The sequence below is a fragment of the Trichosurus vulpecula genome, chromosome 4 (genome assembly GCF_011100635.1).
Source record: "Trichosurus vulpecula isolate mTriVul1 chromosome 4, mTriVul1.pri, whole genome shotgun sequence".
Lineage (NCBI taxonomy): Eukaryota > Metazoa > Chordata > Mammalia > Diprotodontia > Phalangeridae > Trichosurus > Trichosurus vulpecula.
Genome location: NC_050576.1, coordinates 63,141,087 through 63,164,383, shown reverse-complemented (window position 1 = coordinate 63,164,383; position 23,297 = coordinate 63,141,087). Strand labels below are relative to the sequence as shown.

The 23,297-nt window shown below is 40.3% G+C and overlaps 1 protein-coding gene across 1 annotated transcript in view; it reads left to right on the top strand.

The window, feature by feature from the left end:
• Positions 1 to 979: 979 nt before the first annotated feature.
• SELL (selectin L) overlaps positions 980 to 23,297 on the top strand; it is a 39,766-nt gene continuing 17,448 nt past the window's right edge. The window contains exons 1-7 of the mRNA XM_036753340.1: positions 980 to 1,098; positions 2,609 to 2,675; positions 8,685 to 9,071; positions 10,238 to 10,345; positions 11,715 to 11,900; positions 13,244 to 13,429; positions 20,836 to 21,021. Coding sequence (XP_036609235.1) covers positions 1,096 to 1,098; positions 2,609 to 2,675; positions 8,685 to 9,071; positions 10,238 to 10,345; positions 11,715 to 11,900; positions 13,244 to 13,429; positions 20,836 to 21,021 — 1,123 coding nt within the window. The 5' untranslated portion in view covers positions 980 to 1,095. The remainder of the gene's footprint in view (positions 1,099 to 2,608; positions 2,676 to 8,684; positions 9,072 to 10,237; positions 10,346 to 11,714; positions 11,901 to 13,243; positions 13,430 to 20,835; positions 21,022 to 23,297) is intronic.

Below are 23,297 nucleotides of genomic sequence, written 5' to 3'. Positions count from 1 at the left end.
AATATTAAATAAATGATTGTTTAATTGAAATAAAGAAATTAATAAAATCACAACTAAACCTGTGGCTTTCTATTTATGTGGTTTTCTAATTATTTAACCACAAAAGAAAAAAAACAATAACCGAAAAGAGCTTATTGCTCTAACCTACCTAATGTGATTAAACTATGCAAGCCATGGACTCTTTTTTTAAATTTATTTTTTATTTTTAGTTTACAACACTCAGTTCCACAAGTTTTTGAGTCCCAAATTTTCTCCCCCTTCCTCTCCTCTCCCCTCACCCCCCAAGACGGCATGTAATGCAATACAGGTTCTGCATATACCTTCACATTGAACTTATTTTCACAATAGTCAAGTTGTAAAGAAGAACTATAACCAAAGGCTATGGACTCTTTAATCAATTGATCCATTTTAACAATTAATGTGATAACAACAAATAATAATTTACAGTTATATTGTGATTAAAAGTTTAGAAAACGCTTTCCTTATGTCAGCTCTGTGAGGCAATCCTTTTTTTTCCCTTTCTTTGCATTATCAAAGCTATTTTGTTCCATCATATACCTCCTATGTTGTAATGATACCTAACGATACTGGCTTTCTTTTGTCCATCCCACCTTTTGGCCATGCCACCATAAAATACATCCACTAGGGGGTGACCAAGGGAAGAGAGAGGAGAGAACATTCTCACCAGTCACCCTGCCTTTCTTCTCCTTCTGTTGAGGTTTGGTGGGGCACAGGAGAGGTTATGACATTTGTCTAAAATACATTTTTATACCGTGTGTATTTTTACCATCTAGTACTTTCTATTCCCCCGATTACTACAGATAGTCAAGAGATAAGTGTCCTGTCAAAAAAAATAAATAATCAAGCTAGTGGTTCATCTCTCCTATGGGGAGGTGTTCAAGGACAGAGGGGGGACAGGATGTGGGGTGGGGTTGGGCTGCCACAATAGGGGAACTAAGTGTTTTGAGAGGCATTTGGTGCTTTCTCAGGGCATCAGAGCAGCACTCGGATGAGGGACAGAAGCCTGGGTGACCCGCACTGAGCTTGAAGGCTGAACTATTGCAGAGGAAACTAGAGGAGAGCTAAGCAGTTACCATGGTGAGCCTCTTCATTCTCAGAGACCTTGAGAAAGTCAGATCAAGAGATGACTACCCTTGGAAATGTGGAGGGGGTGGCAAATGGGCAAAGAACCATCAATTCAAATTACCTCTTCAGATGAAAACATGGGCGTCGGATAAGGCATAGTAATGGCAGGTTCAAAGAGATGACAGTAGGCTTTTACTCATCTTTCTAATTATATCTCACTGCTCTTGGACAGGGACCTCAGTTGGGAAGAGAGGCCATCCCACACAATTGAAATTCATTAGGAAATAAACATTTTAACAATAAAAATTATGATTAAGTAATATAGAGTGACAGAGATGCACTATAGGAATTGGAGTTTGATGCTTTGATTTCTCTTGAAATTGTGAGCTTGTTATCTGGGTAAAAATTATTTTCCTGTGGCTGAACATTGCAATTGGATTTCTTTTTATTTCCAGCAATTGGCCCATCACTATTTTTCTAGAGATGGGCAGCACTGTGGTACCATAACCTAGAATCTATATTGAGCCTGGATGCTTTTTAATGTCCCTGAAAACCTTTAAATCATAGCATAGGACAGTGGAAAGAACATTAGTCCAGGAGCACCTGAGTTCAAAGCCCTCTTCTGTCACTTACTACCTGTACGACCTTGGGCAAGCCACTTAACCTCCATGTGCCTCAGTTTCCTTATCTATAAAATGAGGGGGAGTTGGACTAGAGGGCCTCTGAGGACAGTTCCAACTCTAGATTCTATGATTTTGGTTATGAGAGCCTTACTTTGAATTATAAGATCATAGAGCTAGACTCACAAGGCCATCTAATTCATCACACTCACACACACACCATTTTGCAGATGTGGAAACTGATGCCCATGTAGATTAAGTGGGTTGTGAGTAGTAAGAAGCAGAGGGTGGGAGGGACCTAAACTTCTTTACCTCAATAATTCAAGGATCTGTAATTTTGTTGGTCTGAGAACTCTCTTCACTGACTCAGTTTGAAGTCCTACAATAGCAAGTTAATCCTGAGAGTTGCCATAGACAAAATCATCATTAGCTTACAGCCAACTACTACTATTAGGCCAGTCTTTGAAAATAGGCATATGGCCCATTCTCTTAACCCATCTTCTCTAAGTCTATTCATTTTAAGAAGACTGGTCAGAACCTGTGCTCTACTGGGCCACCATTCAGGATCCAAGGGTCATCTCTGCTCCAAGCCAAGGCATTGGAGAGGACTTCACAGAGGGAGATTCAAGGGTCTAAGATGATGTTGTCTGAACTAGCCCTAGGACAGAAACACAACAACAATATTGCAAAATGTACAAAACCAGCAGAGGTGGTGCTTGGTAATTATGGAATGAAGCACATGCCCAGATATCCTTTTTGTGGAGGCATCAGCTTTGGAGAAGAAGAATCCATTTTGCTTCTGAAAACCACCCTGAGAACCTGCCTGTGCTGTTGTCCAGGAAGTCTCTCCATGTTAGTGTCTCAGTAGGTGATACAAACCTGCCATTTTTTTCATTTTGCAGAAATCCTTCTGCCTTGGGGGCCAGTGGGGAGTCCTAAAGCTGTGGACCCTCATAGTCCTTTATTATGGTAAGTTGGATAATCAGTTTGTTTTGCTTATAAGCCTTTCCATTCCATTCGGTTGTTTGTTTCTGGAAGCAAGGAAATCAGCTCTTGGCAAAATTGCAAATTAGTCTTTTGGCTTTAGCCACCCATGGTATGTTTGGTCCTTTCCACCCTTTTAGTCTTCGCCCTTTGTCTGCTCTTTCTTCCTCCCCTCTTTCTGTGTAGGTAATTTTCCTGTGTCTGCTTCCTGCTAAAATGGTAGCTGATAAGGGTTGAAGAGAGGCATCATGGGGTAGTACAAAGAGCATTGGATTTGTTGTAGAACCTGGATTTAAATCCTGTCTTTGCATTTACTAGGGCAGTGAGGGGGGGCACCATAGTGCACAGAGTGCTGGGCCTGGGGTCAGGAAGTCTCATCTTCCTCGGTTCAAATCTGGCCTCAGACACTTATCAGCTGTGTGACCCTGGGCAACCCGCTTAGTCCTGTTTGCCTCAGTTTCCTCATCTGTAAACTGTACTGGAGAAGGAAAAGGCAAACCACTCTAGCACCTTTGCCAAGAAAATCCCAAATGGAGTCACGACAAGTCAGACATGACTGAAAAAGACTTAACAACAACAAATCTATCATTTACTATTTATCTGGCCTTAAGTAAGTCACAGTACCTCTTTTTTCTCATTTCTCTCACCTGTAAAATGAGGAAGCCAGACTCTAAAATCTCAAAGACTTATCCATTTAATTTCAAATCTGTCATTCCCTTGGCTGAACCTCTTCATGCCTCTTGGCATGAATCTTGGCATGCCTCTTTCTAGTGATACTTATATTTTAATCTAGTTAAAAATAATTATTCTTCAAGATAAAAAGATGAAAAAGATAAAAGATATAAAAAATCATCAACACTCAAAAGAATGAAGCTATTATATAACTTCTAATATAAATTATATAAGTGATAAGTTATTCTATAAGTTATAAGATATTATCCAATGTTTAATATATGAGGCAATGTAGTTCTTGGAGTCAGAAGAATCTGGGTTCAAGTCCTTCTGTTGTTGTTCAGTCATTTCAAGTCGTGTCTGACTCTTCATGACCCTACTTGGGATCTTCTTGGCAGAGATACTAGAGTGCTTTGCCATTTCCTTCTCCAGCTCATTTTGCAGATGAGGAAACTGAGAGTTAGGTTACTGGCCCAGGGTCATCCAGCTACGAAGTGTCTGAGGCCAGATATGAACTCATGCAGATGAGTCTTCCTGACTATGCCAGGTGCTCTATGCACTATGATACCACCTGGCTGCCCTTGGGTTCAAGTGCTACTCCTCTATATATAACCATGTCACTAAGGGCAAGTCATCTTTCAATTCCTTAATTTATAAATTATATATGACAGATGACTTGCTGATTTCCATCATTTGGGAGGGTTTTCCATACTGGGAGTTCCATATACTGATGAAATCACTGGTCAGTTCCTTCCTATCCTCTCTCTCACTCTCCCCCAGGATACTAGTCAAGTCATGTCAACAACCATTTATTAAGTGCCTACTACATGCCAGGCACTATGCAGAGATTTGAGGATACAAAGAATGGTAAAAGACATTTCCTCCTCTCGAGGAGCTCACAATCTAATGGAGACAACATGCAAACAACTTTGTACAAATAAGATCTCTGCTGGATAAACTAGATATAATCAACAAAGGGAAAGCACTAGCTTAGAGGGAGATGGAAGATTTCTTGTAGAAGTTGGGATTTTAGCCAGGACTTGACAGAAGGTAGGAAAGTCAGGAGGCAGAGATGCAGGGGGAAAGCATTCCAGGCATGGGGGGCTGTAGGTGAAAATGCAGAGAGCTAAGAGATAGAGTATTGTTTTGGGAGCCAACTGGGGTTAAGTGACTTGCCCAGGGTCATAGTTATTAAGTGTGTAAGGCTAGATCTTAACCCAGGTCTTCCTGCTCTATCCATTTTACCACATAGCTGCCCCTGTTTTTTTCCATAACACCAAGGAGGCGAGTGTCCTTGGATCTTAAAGCACATAGAAGAGGGTAAATTTCAGAGGACTGGAGAAGTAGGAAAGGTCCAGGTTTGGAAAGGCTTTAAAAGCCAAACAGAGAATTTTACATGTGATGCTACAGGCAATGGGGAACCCCTGGAATTTACTGAGCAGGTTGGGGGTAACATGGTCAGATCAATTTGACAGCAGGATGGAGGATGGAGCAGAGAGGGGAGAGGGTGCCACACACCTTGGCACTCTGTTACACACTCTTGAATTTCTTGTTAACTGTTTCATGTGGGTTAGCCTGCTAAGCTCAACCATACTGTGAAGTCTTTGAGGTCAGAGAATGTGGTCCATGTCTCTCAGAGCATCTAGTCACAGTGCCGGGAACAGAAGAGAGATTAATAAATCGTTTGATTGATGATTAGGTGATGTGTGCCACCCTCTGAAGACATCATAAAGAGGCTGATTATCTGAGCTTCTCATGAGGCCGGTTCTGAACAGTCTCATACTTGACATTCAGTGTTGTAACTGTCCTCACAGGATTGAAGAGCTTCATATTAGGTATTCTAGCACTAACAGTCTATAAGTCCATGGATTTGGGACCGAATCTGTGATTTTACTGGTATAGGGAGCTCCTTGGTGAGCAAACTCCTTCTGCCTGTGCAGGTTACCACCTTGTGTCTGTGTCTTTTTTTCTTAATAGTTTCAATTGTGTGGTGGCTAGAAAGCCATCACTGGAGGCAGAAAGATAGAACTCTGGTACCTACTGGCTTTGTGACCCTGGGCGAGTCACTTAACCTTTAAGTACTCCAGGCCAGCTATTAACTCATACATAAGGATCCCTGATGGCCACATACTGATTTAGAAAACAACATACTAACATTATCTATATTCTCTTGTATTTGGAGGGAGGAGTGGACAGCTAGGTGGAGGAGCAGATGGAATACTAGGTGTGAAGTCAGAAAAACTCATCTTTCTGAGTTCAAATCTGGCCTCAGACACATACTAGCTGTATGACCTTGGGCAAGTCACTTAGCCCTGTTTGCCTCAGTTTCTTCATCTGTAAAATGAACTGGAGAAGGAAACGGCAAACCACTCCAGTATCTCTGCCAAGAAAACCCCAAATGGGGTCACAAAGAGTCAAGCACAAGTGAAAACTACCAAAGGACAACAACAAATTGTATTAAATATTCCCTGCAGGGTTCAGCCCATGCTCTAGGCAAGTCTCTAAGGCTATAGTTAAAAGAGAAAGTGTTGACCTACATTGGTGGAAGGAATTTCCTCCCTATACCAGTAAAATCACATGATCCTTCTTCGTTCCACAGCAGCATCTTTCCTTCCTACCATCTGACTATATAATGAACTACTTGGCTGTAATAGCAATACCTACCATTTCTAAAATGCTTTGATCCTCACAACAACCCTGGGAGATAGGTGCTACTATGATCCCATTTTACATATGAGGAAACGGAGGCAGACAGAAATTGTGACTTGCTCAGGGTCACACAGCTAGTGAGGTTGTCTGAGGCAGGATTTGAATTCAGGTCTTACTCATGAAACTTGACTCTAGATTCAGGACTCTTTCTACTGCACCACCTAGCTGCCTCTGTATGTAATTTGAATTTGCCCACTATGCTTTCTTTGTCCATGCTGTTTTATTCAACCAACGAGTTTTTATTAAGGACCTACTATGTGCCGGGCACTGCGCTATGTGTTGGGGATACAACTACAAAGAATGAAAGAATCCTTGTTCGTAAAGACTTTTCATTACTCATGCGTGGTAGTAAAATACTACCTTGTTCGTGTACTTTTAAAAGGGTAATAATACCTTACACATACATACTTGTCTCTTCCAATTGGTTGCACAGTCTTCAAGGTTAGGTCCCACATCTACTATTTATTTGGGTCTTTGATATTGTCTAGTGCTGCTCCACATACTCTTAGAACTTAATGGATCTTGATTATGCTGACTTGGCAGAATTATTATAGAGCTACTATTGTTCCACATGGACCATAAGGAGATAGCAATTGTGTATAATTGTGTGTGATTGCATAGTCATTGTGCAATTACCATTTGCTACTGGTTCTCCTAAAGACTCCCATTGAAAGGACATGACTTGTTTCAAAGAAGCTGGGGGCACCATAGTGCCTACGGTGCTGGGTTTGGAGCCAGGAAGACTCGAGTTCAAATCCAGCTTCAGACACTGTGTAACCCTAGGCTTCACTTACCCTCTGTCTGTTTTCTCATCAATAAAATGGGGGTAATAATAGCCCCTATCTTCTAGAGTTGTAAAGATCAAATTAGGTAACAAAGTCCTTAGCATAGTGTGTTCAGTCATTTGCAGTCCTGTCTGACTCTTCGTGACCCCATTTGGGGTTTTCTTGGCAGAGATACTGGAGTGGTTTGCCATTTCCTTCTCCAGTTCATTTTGCAGATGAGGAAACAAGGTGAAGTGACTTGCTTAGGGTCATACAGTTAGTAAGCATCTCAGGCCAGATTTGAACTCAGGAAGATAAGTCTTCCTGACTGCAGGCCTGATGCTTCATCCACTGCATGACCTAGCTGCCCTACTTAGCACAATATCTGGCACATATTAAGCACTCCATAAATGTTAGTTTTAATTATTGTTATTATTACATCATCAGACATTTAAGGAGCACCTACTGTGTGTAAGACATGATTTAATCAATCACTTAAGGCAAAAGCATTTGGAAAATGGCTAGGAACAGTGGGTGGAAATTCAAAAAGGCAAATTTAGTGGTAGAGAACCATGAAGGCAACCCAAAGTGGAATGGACTGCTTCAGGAGATAGTGGACCTCCCCTCTCACTGGACATCTCCAAGCAAAGGCTGGATGACCTCTTGATGGGTATGTCACAGAGAGGATGCTCATTAGAGGATGAGTTAGACTACATGGTCATTAAGGGGATACTGTGATTTGTAAGAGGCATGTTCTAGCATTGTGAAGCTCTCAGAAGAAATTAGGTTTCAATAACAAATATAATCTTTCTAGAAATAAAGTCATTATCACTTATATTCTGATTCCACTTCTCCCCCAAGCAGTGATGGCTACAAAATTGTCTCAGGAAAAAAAATTCTGGCCCTGAAATTTTTCAGAGCCAAATTGCATTAATGTCTCCTAATCTGATTTTTTTAATCTATAAAATAGTGATAATGATACTTATACTACCCAACTCATAGCGCTGCTGTCAGAAAAGTGCTTTGTACTTTGTATACAGCCTTACTCTTCTAGACACCTCCAAAGGGAAAACACTCTATTTTATAGTGAGTTAGGTTAATTATGTTTTGAAGCTGAGTCTTATCAGTCCTGCCAGTCACTAAGGAAAGGCAAAATGAGAAGTTCTTGAAAGTTATTGTGAAATTTCTTTTCATTCATTTGAAAACATTTTGCGAAGCAGTGGTTTGTGGGGTTTTTTATGACAAGAACAAAATTATAAGCCAATCCACAAGGGCTGATCTCTTGAATAAAGCAATAGGTCTGTTTAAATATGGAACTAAAATTGAGACAGCATAAAGTAGTAGAAATTGTAGAGGGGTAAAGGGCAAGGCTGAGTTTAAGTCCAGGTACTGCTGTGAGATAGCACAGCAGCCTCCAGTGAGTCTTTTCCCCTTTCTAGGCTTCTGTTTTTCTTTCTGTGATAATAATAAAGATAATTAAAGCTAGCATTTATATAGTGCTTTAAGGTTAACAAATCACTTTATAAATATCTCACTTTATCCCTGCAACAACTCAGGAAGGCAGGTGTTTTTACAGATTTTTTTTTTTTTTTACAGATTAGGGAACTGAAGCAGAGACAGAATAATTTGTCTAGGGTGACACAGCTAGGAAGTGTTTGAGGCCAGATTTGAACTCAGATCTTTTTGATTTCAAGTCTAACTCTCTATCCAGTATATTACCTAGCTATCTCTAAAATAATAGGGATGGACTAATAGATGATGTAACGGTCTTTTTAACTTTAGCATGCATGCTTGTTGGATTGAATCCTATGAGACTTTGGTTAATCCCACTCATATTGGTGTCTTCCAGATTTCCTGTCATTGCATGGAGGTGACTGCTGGACTTACCATTACTCTAAAAGGCCCATGACCTGGGCCAAGGCAAGAAACTACTGCCAGACAAATTATACAGATTTAGTAGCAATACAAAACAAGGCAGAAATTGTCTACCTGAATGCCACGCTTCCTCTAAATCGTTATTACTACTGGATTGGGATCCGGAAGATAGAAGGCATATGGACTTGGGTGGGAACAAATAAACCACTCACTGAAGAAGCAGAGAACTGGGGTAAAGGGGAGCCTAACAACAAAAAGTCCAAGGAGGATTGTGTAGAGATCTACATCAAGAGGACTCAGGATGCAGGCAAATGGAATGATGACTCGTGCTTGAAGACAAAGGCTGCACTGTGCTACCGAGGTGCGGAAGCAGCCCCCTCTGTGGTTTTTTACTTAATAGCTCCCAGAGCAGGAAGGGGCTGAGTCTATCAGAGCAATTGAACCAACCAAGGACATTTTAGGGAAACAGGAGGCAACTCAGTACAAGTTGTGAGGCTTTTGGTTCATTCCAATACAACTCCCCTCTGAGCTCCATCTGGGGAATATTTGAACCGTGCAGAGTAAAACTTGAATTGTAGTGTTTCTGGGTATTTCTATTCTTTGAGGATGTGTGCACACATGCACAAACTTTGTCTCTAAGCGGCCAAGAAAGAGATCTAAAATGAACTGCAGCAAGATGTGAAGGAGGCTAGGGGGATAAGAAGCAGAAAGGTCACTTCCCTAATAATAGGACCTGGGAACTGAAACTTAAAAGCAGAGAAAGTGAGCAAGTTGATAGTTTAATCTAAAAAGAAGAAAACATTCCAAGTTATCCTTAATACAATAGCTCTCCCTAGTAAACAACTATTTTCCTGAACCAATAGTCAGAATTTCCCAAATAGTTATATAGTGAAAAACAATTAATCTGGACCAGAGCTATAATTAGGGTGGGGTAACTGAGGCTTTACCCCAAAGTGCTGAAATTTAGAGAGCACCAAAAACACCACTCTGGGGGGGGGGAGGTGGTGCTTCCTTCCCACAGGTAGCCACATTCTAAATGAGCTAATGCCAGGTACAGAATTTCCTGGTTGTGGCTATGGTTTGTATTCTATCAGGTTGTAATTTTAAGTGGGTTGGGCTGAAAGTTGCTTTGCAATATCTATGAAGAAATGGATTGCCACATAATTAAGCAATAAACATGAGACTACATAGAAGCATTTTTTAAAAAAACCCGTGTCACATTTTAAATCCAATAATGTAAAAACTGTATTGAGACTTCAGCTCATTGCATGCAAGTGAATGGTAATAACTGCAAATGAGCTTATCTACGAAAGTAGGGTCTCACAGAGATTTATAAAATGTTACTAATGTGATCTTGAGCATTCTACTTTACCTCTCTGGGCCTGAGTTTTTTCTTTCATGAAATAAGTGGGCTGGATTCTGATGATTTCTAAGGTCCTTGCTGGCATAGCATTACAGGATTCTACTGACTCTTAATGGTTATATAGCCTCAAAAATTAAAATTTATTTTTATTGACTTTCTTAAAGCTTCTTGTCAGCCTTTATCCTGCAGCGGCCATGGAGAATGTATAGAAACCATTAATAACTACACCTGCAAATGTGATTTGGGATACTATGGCCCCCGATGTGAGAATGGTAAGGTCTCATCCTTTTCTTTCCTTGGCTTTGTTCTGTCTGGGGGTAGAGTTATGAGGGGAGTTGTTATTGTTTGTCTGAGCTAGCTGGCACAGTCACAAAAGATATTCTGAGAAGTAGAAAGTTTCAGTAAGAAGGTTGCCTCTTTTGCAATACTTTTATTTTTCTGTAAAGATTTCATAAGTCACCCTGATGTGTCAGGAGATCTCTACTGGTCAGGAAGCAACCATATCATCTACCATTGAGAGACATACCCAATCAGAGGGAACAATTGCCTGTCAACCTTACTCTTTTATATATCTCCAATAGGAAGGCCAAGAAAGGAGCGGGGAAGCTTATGTAGGTACACAAGGCAAAAGCTACAGGCTTCTATGATTTCAGTGACATAGTCCTCCCAGAGATGCCTTGTATAGGGCTATATTGGGCAGGTAGTCCAATAACTTCATAGGGTGAGGAACTTTGCCTGAGGTCACATAGCTCATGAGATACTGGACATCAGGATCCTCTCTGTGTATCTCTCTTTCCTATAACATAAAGGAGTTGGATGAAATGAACTCTAAGATTTCTTCTAGTTAGCCTAGATCCCATGATCCTGTGCTGTATGTGTGGAGTTTCTTCCTCCACAAGATGAGGAAGCTGAACAAGATGATTTCAAAGTTTTTTTCCTACCTTTGATATTCTATGATTATATAGTTCTCCAGGTGAGGACATGGCAGAGCAGGAATGCACTGACTATTCCTTTGTCTCCATTTCATCTATGTCACAATTTACCCTTCACTCAAGTGCTTCTTTTGATGATAGAAGAGGCCTCTTCTTTCATTATTCAGAGCCTAGTAGAAGACCACAAAGAAAAGCTGAGAGGCAGTGTTGCCTAGTGGCCAGAGAGCCAGCCTTGGAGTTAGAAAGAACTGGATTTAAAACATCGATCTGACATATGCTGGCTATGTAATCTTGGGGGCACCTCTCATTGCCCTCCTCTATTCCCCCAGCCAGCCTTCCTTCACTCAAATCCAAGTCAACTGCAAGTCATGTCATCATTCCCTGATGTCATGGTCTTCTTCAAGAACAAAAGACAAACACAACAACAACAATTCCCCCAGCAATTCTCTAAGACTATAAATTGAAGATTAGGTACTGATGTGCATTGACAGATGGAGTTTCCACACTGGAAGTCCCTTTTATCAATGAGATAGCAAGTCTGATCCCCCATCCCTCCCTTCTTCCCTTTCCTCCCCCTCCAAAAGGAGATGCTAATAGATGAACTTGCTAGCTAGCTATTTCTGAAGCTGCCAACTTCCAAGAAAACACATTTGTGTCTAGAAAAGTTCTCCACCACCAGATAATATCCATGTTTCTTTCCTCATTAAAGTGATTCAGTGTGAGCCTTTAAGGGCACCAGACCTGGGAAAGATAAACTGCACCCATCCAATAGAGGACTTCAGCTTCAGCTCCAAATGTACATTTAGCTGCTTAGAAGGAAGGTACTTAGTAGGTGCTGAGGATACAACCTGTGAGGCATCTGGGAACTGGTCATCCCTCCAGCCAGTGTGTCAAGGTAAGCCACTTTGCCCTCAGGTACTTTGATCTTCCATGTTCTCTGACCTTTGCAACTGCTTCTGGTTAAACTGGTTAAACAAACCAATCAACCCTCCTAGATCCTACATTTTGGTTCTGTTTCTTCTTTCTCATGATTCATTCCATTGGTCATAATTCTTCTCCACAACTTGACTAGTGTGTAAATTAATTCGATGTGAAGTTATACATGGAAGTTATATGGGATTCCATGCCATCTTGGGGAGGGAGAGGGGGAGGGAGGGAAGAAAATCTGCAACTCAAAATTATGTAGAACTGAGTGTTGTAAACTAAAAATAAAAAAATTAAAAATTAAAAAACAGAGAAAGAAATGTAGAGGCATTTTTGATATGCTATATGATATATAATGATAGTGGCAGGATTTGTGCAATTGAAAGGGTGCTGGATTTGTCACCAGAAGACCTCGTTTTGAATCCTAGCTCAGTTATACTACCTGTGAGATCTTGACAAGTTATTCAACCTCTCTGGGCCTCACTATGGGTAAAATGAGAGGGTTGGACCAGATGACCTCTAAGTTTCTTTCTAGCTCCAAACCTAAGTATACTAAGGACATGATTAGATCTATGCATGAAAATTCATCTGGAAGTAGAATGAAGGATAGATTAGAAAAGAGAAGGGAGTGAACCCGATGGAAAGACATATGAGATTATCACAATAGCCCAGGTGTGTGGTAGTGAGGGCCTATGTGGTGGTAGTGGAAATGGAGAGGAGGGGACAGATTGTAGAGAAGGAATTGATGGGACCTAGTTGGCTATTAAAAATTAAGAAAAAAAGAGGAAGATAAAGAAATAAAAAAATAAAGAAGATAATACTAAGATTAGGAATACAAGAAATAAGTAGTGGTGCCACAGAAGGAAACCAATAGTAAATACAGAGGGAGATAGGGCATTTTTATACATCTGCTATGTACTAGTCTCTGGAAATACAAGACAAGCAAAAAGAAAGGATCCCTGCCCCATAGGAGCTTACATTTTAATGGGGGAGAGATAATACAAAAGAGAAAGTGGAAAAAGTTGGGGAAGGGTGGAGAAATGATTCCAGAAGTCATAGGCTGAGTGGGTTCTGAAGTGAACATGGCTGGCATAGTGCTTCCTCAAATGGAGGTTTCAAGAAAAAATCACCAATCATGGGGTGGAGCTATTACCAACATGAGATGGCCATTGGGGTGGAGAGTCAACCAGGTAGTCTTAGGCTGGGCCGGGTTTGAAGAAAGGGTAGAATGAAGGGGGAAAATACCAAAGATGATAGATTTAGCAAAATAAAGATAATTCTAAAAATGGCACCCATGTTTCTTTCTTTTTGAAGTGACTCAGTGCAAACCTTTGATGGCCCCAGAACATGGAATGATGGAATGCATTCACCCCCTGGAAGAATTCAGCTTTACCTCCAAGTGTACATTTAGCTGCTCAGAAAAGACGTTATTAACCGGTGTTGAAGAAGTTACATGTGAAGCATCTGGGACTTGGTCATCTCAAACGCCAACATGTCAAGGTGGGTAACACTTCAGGATGAATGGGCTTCATTAATCCAGTCAGTACCATGCCTTAGCAATGGGAAAAGCACTATGAACTGGCTAGAACTCTACCTGTTCTCACAGGGAATTTTGCATGCGGAAGGTCCACTTTTGGGCTCCTTGAAAGAATTTTCAATGACTTAGATACTTTAAAAGACTTTGCCACTCTAAGGGGGTTCATTGCCATAGACACCAAAAGCAGTTGTACAGTGCGGTACCTCTGTACTTCTATTATAATTTTTCCAGCAGCCCATCATATGAGCTTTAGTTGGTCAATTCGTCAACAAACATTTATTAAGGCCTTGCTATATTAGCCAGGTATTGGGCTAAGCACTAAAGATATTAAGAAAAACAAAAACAGTCCTTCCCTTCAAGGAATTCACCTTCTAATGGGGGAGATAACATGTAAATAACTAGGGGCTTACAAGATGTAATCCGAATAGAAATAAGGTAATCTGACCCAGCAATCATAATAATTAGCATTTCTATAGGATTGTAAGGTTTATAAAGCACTTTGCAAATATTATTTCATATTATTCTTACATCAACCCTGAGAGGTAGGTACTATCATTATCACCATTTTATAGATGAGAAAACTGAGGAAGATAGCAGGTAGGTGACTTGCTTAGGGTCACACAACTAAATACATTAAACACATTAAACATCTGAGGCTGAATTTGAACTTGGGTCTTCCAAGTTCAGTGTTCTATCCATTGTGCCACCTAGCTGCCTAAGTGAGGAAGGCAATAGCAACTAGAAGGACCAGGAAAGGCTTCCTGTAGAATGTCAATTTTGAACTGCATCTTCATTTTACGAAGACCCAAATGCCAGTTGGCTTAGGTAGCTAGGTAGCTCAGTAGACAGAGCACCGGACTTAGAGTCAGGAAGACTTGAATTCAAATCTGGCCTCAGGTACTTACTAGCTGCATGACCCTAGGGAAACTACTTAACCCTCAGATTTGCCTCATTTTTCTCAACTGTAAAATGAACTAGAGAAGGAAATGGTAAACCTCTCCAGTGTCTTTGCCAAGAACATCCCAAATGGGGTCACAGTTGGACACAACTGAAACAGCTAAACAACAACAACAAAAATGCCAGTCCAGTTATCCCAGAAGCCTGGACCTTCACAGTTGGAAGGGGCCTCTGAAGTAATTTAGTCCTACCCATATGTAGAAAATGAATTACCTCTAGCATCTCTTACGAGTGCTCATCCAGCCTCTGCTTGAATTTAGGGGAAGCTCACCATCTCCCGAGGCAGTTCATTCTCATTCTCTACATGTTATAGTGAGCCAAAATACACCTTTCTGTTCTTTCCACGCACTGCTTCTAGTCCTGCCAAGCACAACAAATCTACTCCCTCTTCCATGTGTTAGCCTTTCAAATTAGTGAGGACAGTTATCATGTCCTCCATAAGTCTTCCTTCTATAGACTAAATATCTCCAATTCTTTCAACAATCCATATATGACACCATTTTCAATCATTTATCATCTTAATTACCTCCTCTTAATGCACACCAGCTTGTCAATTTCCCCTCTAAAATGGGGATCCCAAAACTGAACATGATATTCTAGATGTGTGTGATCTGCAGAAAATACTGAGGGACTAATCTTATTTGTTTCAGATACCTCCAGACTTGGATGGATCTGTGATTTCATTGTAGATATTATTTCCACTGATGCTGATAAAGCTGTGTCTCTGTCCTTTGAGGCCATGTGATCTCCATTGTTATGGACCTAGATTCTTTTGACATTAATCTCATGTCCTCTTTAACCTCTGGGTCTGATCCTATATCCCTGAAAATTCTCTCATTACATCTTTAATTTATAATATATTATATAGCACTCAGAATTTGCATCTCAGATGCCAAGTCTGTCCAGATTTTAATGGCTTCACAGCTCAATGCTAAGATTTTTCCAGGGGATTAGGACTGTGGGATCCTCTCATTTGCTTTTTGGCAGCACCAGATGCTGAGAGTGCCAATCATGGGCAGCCTAGACCCACTCTCCAATACACAATCAGCCACAATGATCTGTGTTCAGGGCTGTCCCGGCATTAACAAGGTACTCTGGACATCCACAACTAATGGCTCTTCTTTCTACATACTCTATGGACACACAACTAATCATCTACCTGATTTGTTCTCAATATTAATTATCCTACATCCACGCTGGAAAAGATACCGAGTGACAAGCACATTTACTCAAAACAAACACACCCAAGGTCTAACACAGTGATTCATTTTCACTGGATTAGGTGGTCCCTGCTCAGCTTAAAATTTAGAGGGGAAGGTAAGACGTGTCAGCAATAATTACAAAGGTATAGGACAGTGATGTTAAACATGAGGACCATGGGTAAACCAAACCAGGTTAAAATGTAAGTGGAAAATACTTGACAAGATAAATAAAAATACAGTAAACCATAGATACTATCACATTTAAAACTAAGGAATTATGTATGGGTTAGTTGTCCCCAATTTTTACTTGAGTTTGGTACCTCTGCCGTAGGATATAATAAGAGAACTAAAGAGTTCTTTTTTTAATTAAGATTTTTTATTTTTAGTTTACAACACTCCGTTTCGCATGATTTTGAGTTCTAGATTTTCTTCCCCTCCCCTCCCCTCCCCTCCATGCCATTAAATGGCATGGAATCCTATATGTCTTCTACATATAACTTCCCATTAAACTTATTTACACAATAGTCAGGTTATAAAGAAGAATTATGACCAATGGAATGAATCATGAGAAAGAAGAAACAAAACAAGAAACAAAAACAAAAACAAAAGAGAAAAAAAAACAAAAGAAAAAAAGGAGAGCAAACAGTTTGCCTCAACCTGCACTCAGACTCCATAGTTTTTTCTCTGGATGTAGCTAGCTCTCTCCATCATGAGTCCTTTGGAGTTGTCTTGGAACCTTGTATTGCTGAGAAGAGTGAAGTCTATCAAGGTTAGTCATCACAGAATCAATATATCTGTGGTTGTTTATAATGGCGAACTAGAGAGTTCTGGGACTGTTCAGAGGAGGGTGAGATTGCTTCTGGCTGAGGGCTCCAGGGAAAGTTTCATTAGAAGATATAAAGGCAAAAATGGGTATCAGAGGGCATTGTATATGGGTTGATTGGATAGTAATAGGTATAGGAAACAGAGGGAACAAAAGCAGAGAGATGGTCAAATGCAGGAACTGTTTGAGGAACAACGAATAATGCGTTTCAGTTGACATATAGTACGAATGATGGAGAATAGGATGTGGTAAATCCTCAAAATTGGAGTAAGACTGTGGAGGATTAAATTCCTAGGGAATTTGATTTTATTTAGCAATCATGGCGATCCATCTTTTTTTTTAAGTTGGAAGAGGATATGATTAGGACTATACACTAAATGAAAGTCAATCTGGCAGGATGGTTGTAAAGGCAAGATATTAGAAATAGGTGAGGTTGCTAGGAAACCATGACAACAACATTAAAAGACTTCTGAACTCAAATCAGTTTAGTATGCTCTGAAGCATACCTCCTGCCTCTCAGCAAAGAGATAGTGAACAAATAGCCCACATTACTAGGGACCCCCCAAAGTGTGGTCACACTCTCTACTGAATCCAGACAACCAAATTGCCAGGGTATGACCCTGGCATGCTGAGATAAGAGGAATGACTCAGATGGTGTTATCACGATAGAGATGCCACTGATATTATGGTGTAAATTCATTACCACTCAAACCCTCTGGTGTCTCAGCATCACAGAATCACATAACGACAGAGTTGGAAGGGACTGTAGTGGCTGCCTAGTCCTAGCTGTACCTGAACAAGAATCCCTTCTATGATATCCCCAACAAAGGATCATGCAACCTTTCTTTTAAGACATCCAGGAATATGGAAGTTCCTATCTCTCCAAGTAGCCCATTCCCCCTTCAGATAGTTCTCATCAGCAGGAAGTTTTTCCTTACCTCCAGCCTGAATCTATCTCTTTGCAACTTCTACCTATTGGTCCTAGTTCTACCCTGGGGTCCAAAGACAAGTCTGATCCCTATTGAGTTCAATTAGAACAAGTCTGCATCCTATTGGGTCGAAGCAGGACAAGTCTGATGCCCATTTCAAGTGGCAGCCCTAAAATACTTGAAAAGAGCTATTATGCCTTCCTTCTAGTCTTTTCTTCTTCAGGATAAACTTTCTCAATTCCTTCAATTAATCTTAACATTGCACAATCTCAAGGTCTCCTCTCTATTAACTTAGCTGCCCTTCTTTGGACACTCAACAGCCTGTCACTGTCTTTCCTAAAATATTATGTCCAGACCCAAAACAATAAAGTCAATGTGGCCTGACCAAGGTAGAATACAGTAGGTTGATGAACAGCAAAGAGTTAAAGATAAGGAGACCAAATCTGGGCAATGATGATACCATTAACAGCAATGGAGAAGTAAGGAAAAACAGGAGTTTTTGAGGGGAGGGGGCCAGGGCGCTGAAAGGGAATTTGAATGTGTTGAGTTTGAATGTTAACAGGGCATCTATGTTTGAGCTGTTCAGTATTTGAGAGATTCATGATTTTGCAGGTGGGATTACTCTCTCCAATCAATCAATAAACATTTATTAAGTGCTTAGTAGGTGCTAGGCAAAGTGCTAAGAAATGGGGATACAGAGAAAAAGAAAAAAATGGTTCTTGCCTTCAAAGAGCTTACATTTTAGTGGAGAAGGCACCATATACATAAATTAGTGTATACAAGATAAATAAAGAGTAGATGGTTTTAGAAAAAAAGGCATTAGAAATGAAGAGGCAAGGGTGAGTGGGGAGGAAAAAGACTGAAACAAAGTCAGGGAATTTAAGAGTGAGAGGTTAGAAAGGAGATCATTCTCTCCATTGTCACAGATGGCAAGCCTTCTATGATATCAGATGCTTTTAATTGTTGCTATGGTAGAAGATTTCATTGTTCTATAGTTTGGTGAAAATGTCTATAAATTCAGCTGAGCTGGACCTTGGACAACATATGCATAGTCTATCCTGGGCTCAGACTGAAAGCTTTTTCATCGGGGAAGGACCTACAAGAGCTTGTATTTCACTAAAATAGCATTCAACATGTTGAGGAATCACAGCAGGACTTTAGTGGAGGAGATATCCAATAAGTAATGTTAAGTCCAGGGCTTACGAGTAAGATTGTTGATGGATGTACGGATTTAGGAGTGATCAAAATAGAGATGATAATTACAGTTGTGAGACCAAATAAGATCATCAAATGAGAAGTTACAAGGAGAAGAAAAGAGGGCCAAGAGTAGCGCCTTGGGTAATGCCTTATATGTACAGGGTGGGATAAAGAGGAGGTAGAGTCATTGAAGAAAACAGAGAAAGCTGTCATAAAGGTAACAAGAAAACCAGGTGAGTTTGGTGTTATGGAAGCCAATGGAGAAATTAATATTAGCAAGTCAGCAACGTCAAATGTTTCCAAAATCTGAAGAAGGGTGAAGACAGAGAAAGGACCACTGGACTGGGTAAAGATGAATTTAAATGAGTTAAAGGTGGTACATAGGTATCCAGGAGGCAGAGGTTTCAGAGCAGTCTCTAGAAAAAAAAATTTTGATATTGCATTTATTTTAATGAAAACAGTATCTAGTCAATTTCATGTAATCAGGTTTTTGAGGAAGAGAAGTTCAGCAATTTATCCCAACATTTAAAACTTACTTTTTAAAAACAGAGGCCCAATCATTTTGAAACTGTACTTTGTATAAACAGCAAAACTAGAACTGTCCAAATACAATTTAAGAAGTATCAAAACACTCTTTAAAAAATCTTTTAGCAGCAAAAAAGTCAATACCACCGGAAATTCTCCCTAATATTCATTTTTTTTAAATCAAGTTATTAGTAGTAACAAAGCCCTCACCTTGGATAGCCAAGTATATGTATTTAAAAAAAAAAACGTTAAATATATACAAAGGAATACAGTGCTTAGCAAATTCATTTCTTTATACACAGCATACAATGTCTGAAACAACATTACCAGTCCAGTGATAGGCAAACCTAACAGCTTCCCTAATATATGTGGGGGGTTGCAGTCATACAGACAATATTTTTGGTTTCAAGTTGCCACAGAGGGCAAACTCTATAAAAGTTTCTTTCGAGCTTGGATCCTCAGGCACTTGGGGCAGTCTGACCTGAAGCATTGTTTATGAAAGCAAGCTTTGCACGCTGGGCAGGCATCTTTTGCATGTTGTCGTTAGTCAGCAGTGTCACATGTTCCGCCACGAGCCCGAGCGCGGGGAGGGTGCGGCGGACGCGCTGAGGCCGAGCCCCAGGAGGGCGGCGGAGGCCGGGCCCAGGCCACAGTACGAGCTACCTGGGAGGATCAGCCGCCCCGGCCCGACGGCCTGAAGGACAGAGAGCCCGTCGAGGAGCCCAAGGAGCCGGAGAAGGTGGAGGCCGAGGGCCCGCAGCCGCAGAGCCGGGGGCAGAACAAGGTGCGGCTGCGCTTCCAGTTCTTAGAGCAGAAATACGGCTATTATCACTGCAAAGACTGCAACATCCGTTGGGAAAGTGCATATATGTGGTGCGTGCAGGGTACCAATAAGGTCTACTTCAAGCAGTTTTGCAGAACTTGTCAGAAGTCTTACAACCCATACCGAGTGGAGGATATTGCTTGTCAAAGTTGTAAACAGACAAGATGCTCCTGCTCAGTGAAACTTCGCCATGTTGATCCCAAAAGACATCATCGTCAGGATTTGTGTGGGAGATGCAAAGGAAAACGCCTCTCCTGTGACAGCACCTTCAGCTTCAAATATATCATTTAAGTGAATGAATATGTAAAGAGCACAGATGTAATTTCTGCAGACAAATGAGCTGCTTTTGCTTACCACCTTCCCTTCCCTCAAAAGACTAATCAAAATAGCAGGAATATTTGATAGAACCTTTAAATAAAGGTATTGCAAAACAAAACAAAACAAAAAAAAGTATAGATAATTTCATCAAATTTGACCAAGAAAGTAAAGACATACACTGGGGCAGAAGCCTACCTTTCTGTTTTAGTGTTTCCCTCACCAAGGTGTTTTTCTTCTCCTGACTATAGAATAGTTCCTACTCCTATTCTCCAAATGGGGGTAAATGACAGGGAGTGAATAACAGTGGAGGTGGTGTGGGGAGCATGGAAAAGTGACTGGAAGGATTTAGGATCAGAGAGGATTTAGGATCACAGGAGGATTTCAGTAGAAGAAATATCCAATAAGTAATGTTAAGTCCAGAGCTTATGAGCAAGATTGTTGATGGAGGTCATGTAGTTCAACCTCCTCATTTTATAGATAAAGAAACAGGTTAAGTAAATTTCAAATTTGCTCTGGGCAATTTTATATTGAAACCCATAAATCATAGGAAAGTCTCTGCCAGATGACATAAGTGTTTTCTTTTTTTTTGTTGCAGGGACTTACTGTGAGCCTTTGATGACACCAGAACTGGGAATTATGAATTGTACTCACCCCCTGGGATATTTCAATTTCAGCTCCAAGTGTACATTCCACTGCTCAGAGGGAATGTCCTTAATAGGTGATGTGGAAACTACATGTGAAACATCTGGAAACTGGTCATCTCCAAAGCCAGTATGTGAAGGTAGGTCACTTTGCTTAGATGTAACTTGTGACTACATGTTGGGCAATATGGATGAGTAGACATTGAGGAATTATGTATTAATTACAACCCTCATGGTCAACCTGGCTGACCTCTCACCTTTAGCATCTGAAGGGCTTACTTTATAATGGATGCTTTTTTAGATGTGTTCTATGTCCTGCTGAACTGTATGCTATACTATTTTTTGATTTTGGCATTCCATGACCTGTCTTTGCGCTTCTTTCAGGGCTGGAATGTGTTTTGCCTTTTGAAATTCCTCATTTCCTTCAGTGTGAAGCTCATGCATTATTTACAAAAGGGAAGTTTTTTTTCCCTTTTCCAATTTCCTGAGGTGTTACTTTCTCCTCAAATAAGCCAGTCTACATTTACCTGTTTACACATTGTAACTTCTTAGAAGAATGTATGCTTCTTGACAGGAGAGACCATCTTATTTTTATATTTGTATAATTAGTGCTTAGCACGGTTTGTTGTTTTTTTTGACACATACTTTTTTGGGGGGGTAAGTTTGGGTTATTTGACTATATAGTGATAATTTCATCTTCCTTTGCTTGTTGGCAGTTCCAGATATCCCTCTCTGACAATTTTCTTTGGCCAAGCCTGTCTTTTTCCTCTCCTCACTATTTCTGGAACTTTGTAAATTTTTTGGAATCCTTTGGAATCACCATTTCCTACCTTGCCATCAGGAACCTATCCTCCCTGGTATATGGGAAAGAAACCTATTGCATTTTCTCCTCCTCCTCCTCTTCCTCCTAATCCTCCTCTGCCTCCTGCTCCCCTTCCCCTCCCTCTCCTCCTCTGCCTTCTCCTTCTATCTCTGTCTGTCTGTTTATCTGCTTCTCTCTCTCTCTCTTACTCTGTCCAGTCAAGGAAGTCCAACAATTCTATTGTGCTGTGTTTCAGCCTTTTTTCTTCTAGCTTAACCAGTATCTGATTAAATTCCAGGGAGTATAGAAGGTTAAGTTCAACTACGTTGTGTTGGCTGGGACAGGAAAGTGGTTAGAACACTTTTGAGAAATCATTATGACTGAAAATATTGTCGTGGTCTATTTCAATGTATTTTAAAGTGAAGTTGTAACACAGCATGTCCCCTAGCCACCTACCTCGAAGCCCCTACCACATAAAATTGTGCACAAAAAGCTTAGTGCAGTTTATTAGATGACTACTTTGTGTAATATATATGTATACGCCTTCAGCATTTAAAGGGCTGGAGCTAAGTATGAGTCGCACAGTTACATGTGCTTAAGGGAGACGATTAAAGTTAGGAAAACATCTGACAGAAATGAGGTGTTACTTCCTTTATGACAATAAAACCCTATTATGTGCAGAGGGGATTTGAATAATAACCATGCTGACTTGTAGCCTAGGTTGAATGATCAGTCATTTCTCCACTTGCTGTTGATTTTCTTTATCCATTCTCATCCCATATTCTAAGGCAATAAAAGAATATATTTGATAGTTCCTTATTTCTTATTAGAATTATATAGTCTCTGATTAATCAATTGGCCTTGATATGCCCAAATTAAGTATATTATGTTTGATATTAAATTAATTGATTATGATTTATTATATGCCATTATTAAATATTCTTTATTACATAAATACATTGTAAGAAATTTCCTTTCCATAAACCTTTACTCATCTTCCCTCTCTTCCCCTCTTCTCCCTTCTCCTTCCATTTTGCTCCTCCTTCTCCTCCTTCTTCTTTGTCTCTCTGTATCTTTTTCTCTCTCTCAGTGTCTGTCTGTCTCCTCCCTCCAGTCAAGGAAATTCAGTGATTCTCTTGTGCTATGTTTCAACTCTTTTCTTCTAGCTTGACCAGTATCTGACTAAATTATTTCTGCCTCAGGTGCCTCTGGGCTCTCCCAACAGTTTCTGACTGGAGATGAATCTCTATATTTAACTAGACTCATCATTGGAAGGCATAGTCTGTCCCTGGAACTGTATCACACCAGATATTAACATATACTAAACACTTCCCATCAAAAGTCTGTGTCAGTAAATACTTTTGGCAACAAATAAAATAAATGTAGTAAAACCCAAGTTGTAGGAACAGCATATGATCTACTAGCTGCCTAGAAGCATTTTATTTCCATGAACACATCTTGGGCTTCCCTGGCTATGTGCCTTTGTTCATGTCATTCTCTCTAACTATAGTGGTCCTATCTCCCTTTCCATGTCCTTCCGGCTGCCATTCTCTACCTATGGACCATATTAATCCATTGAGGCTAAGCTCAAAATGCCACTTCTTCCAAGAAGCC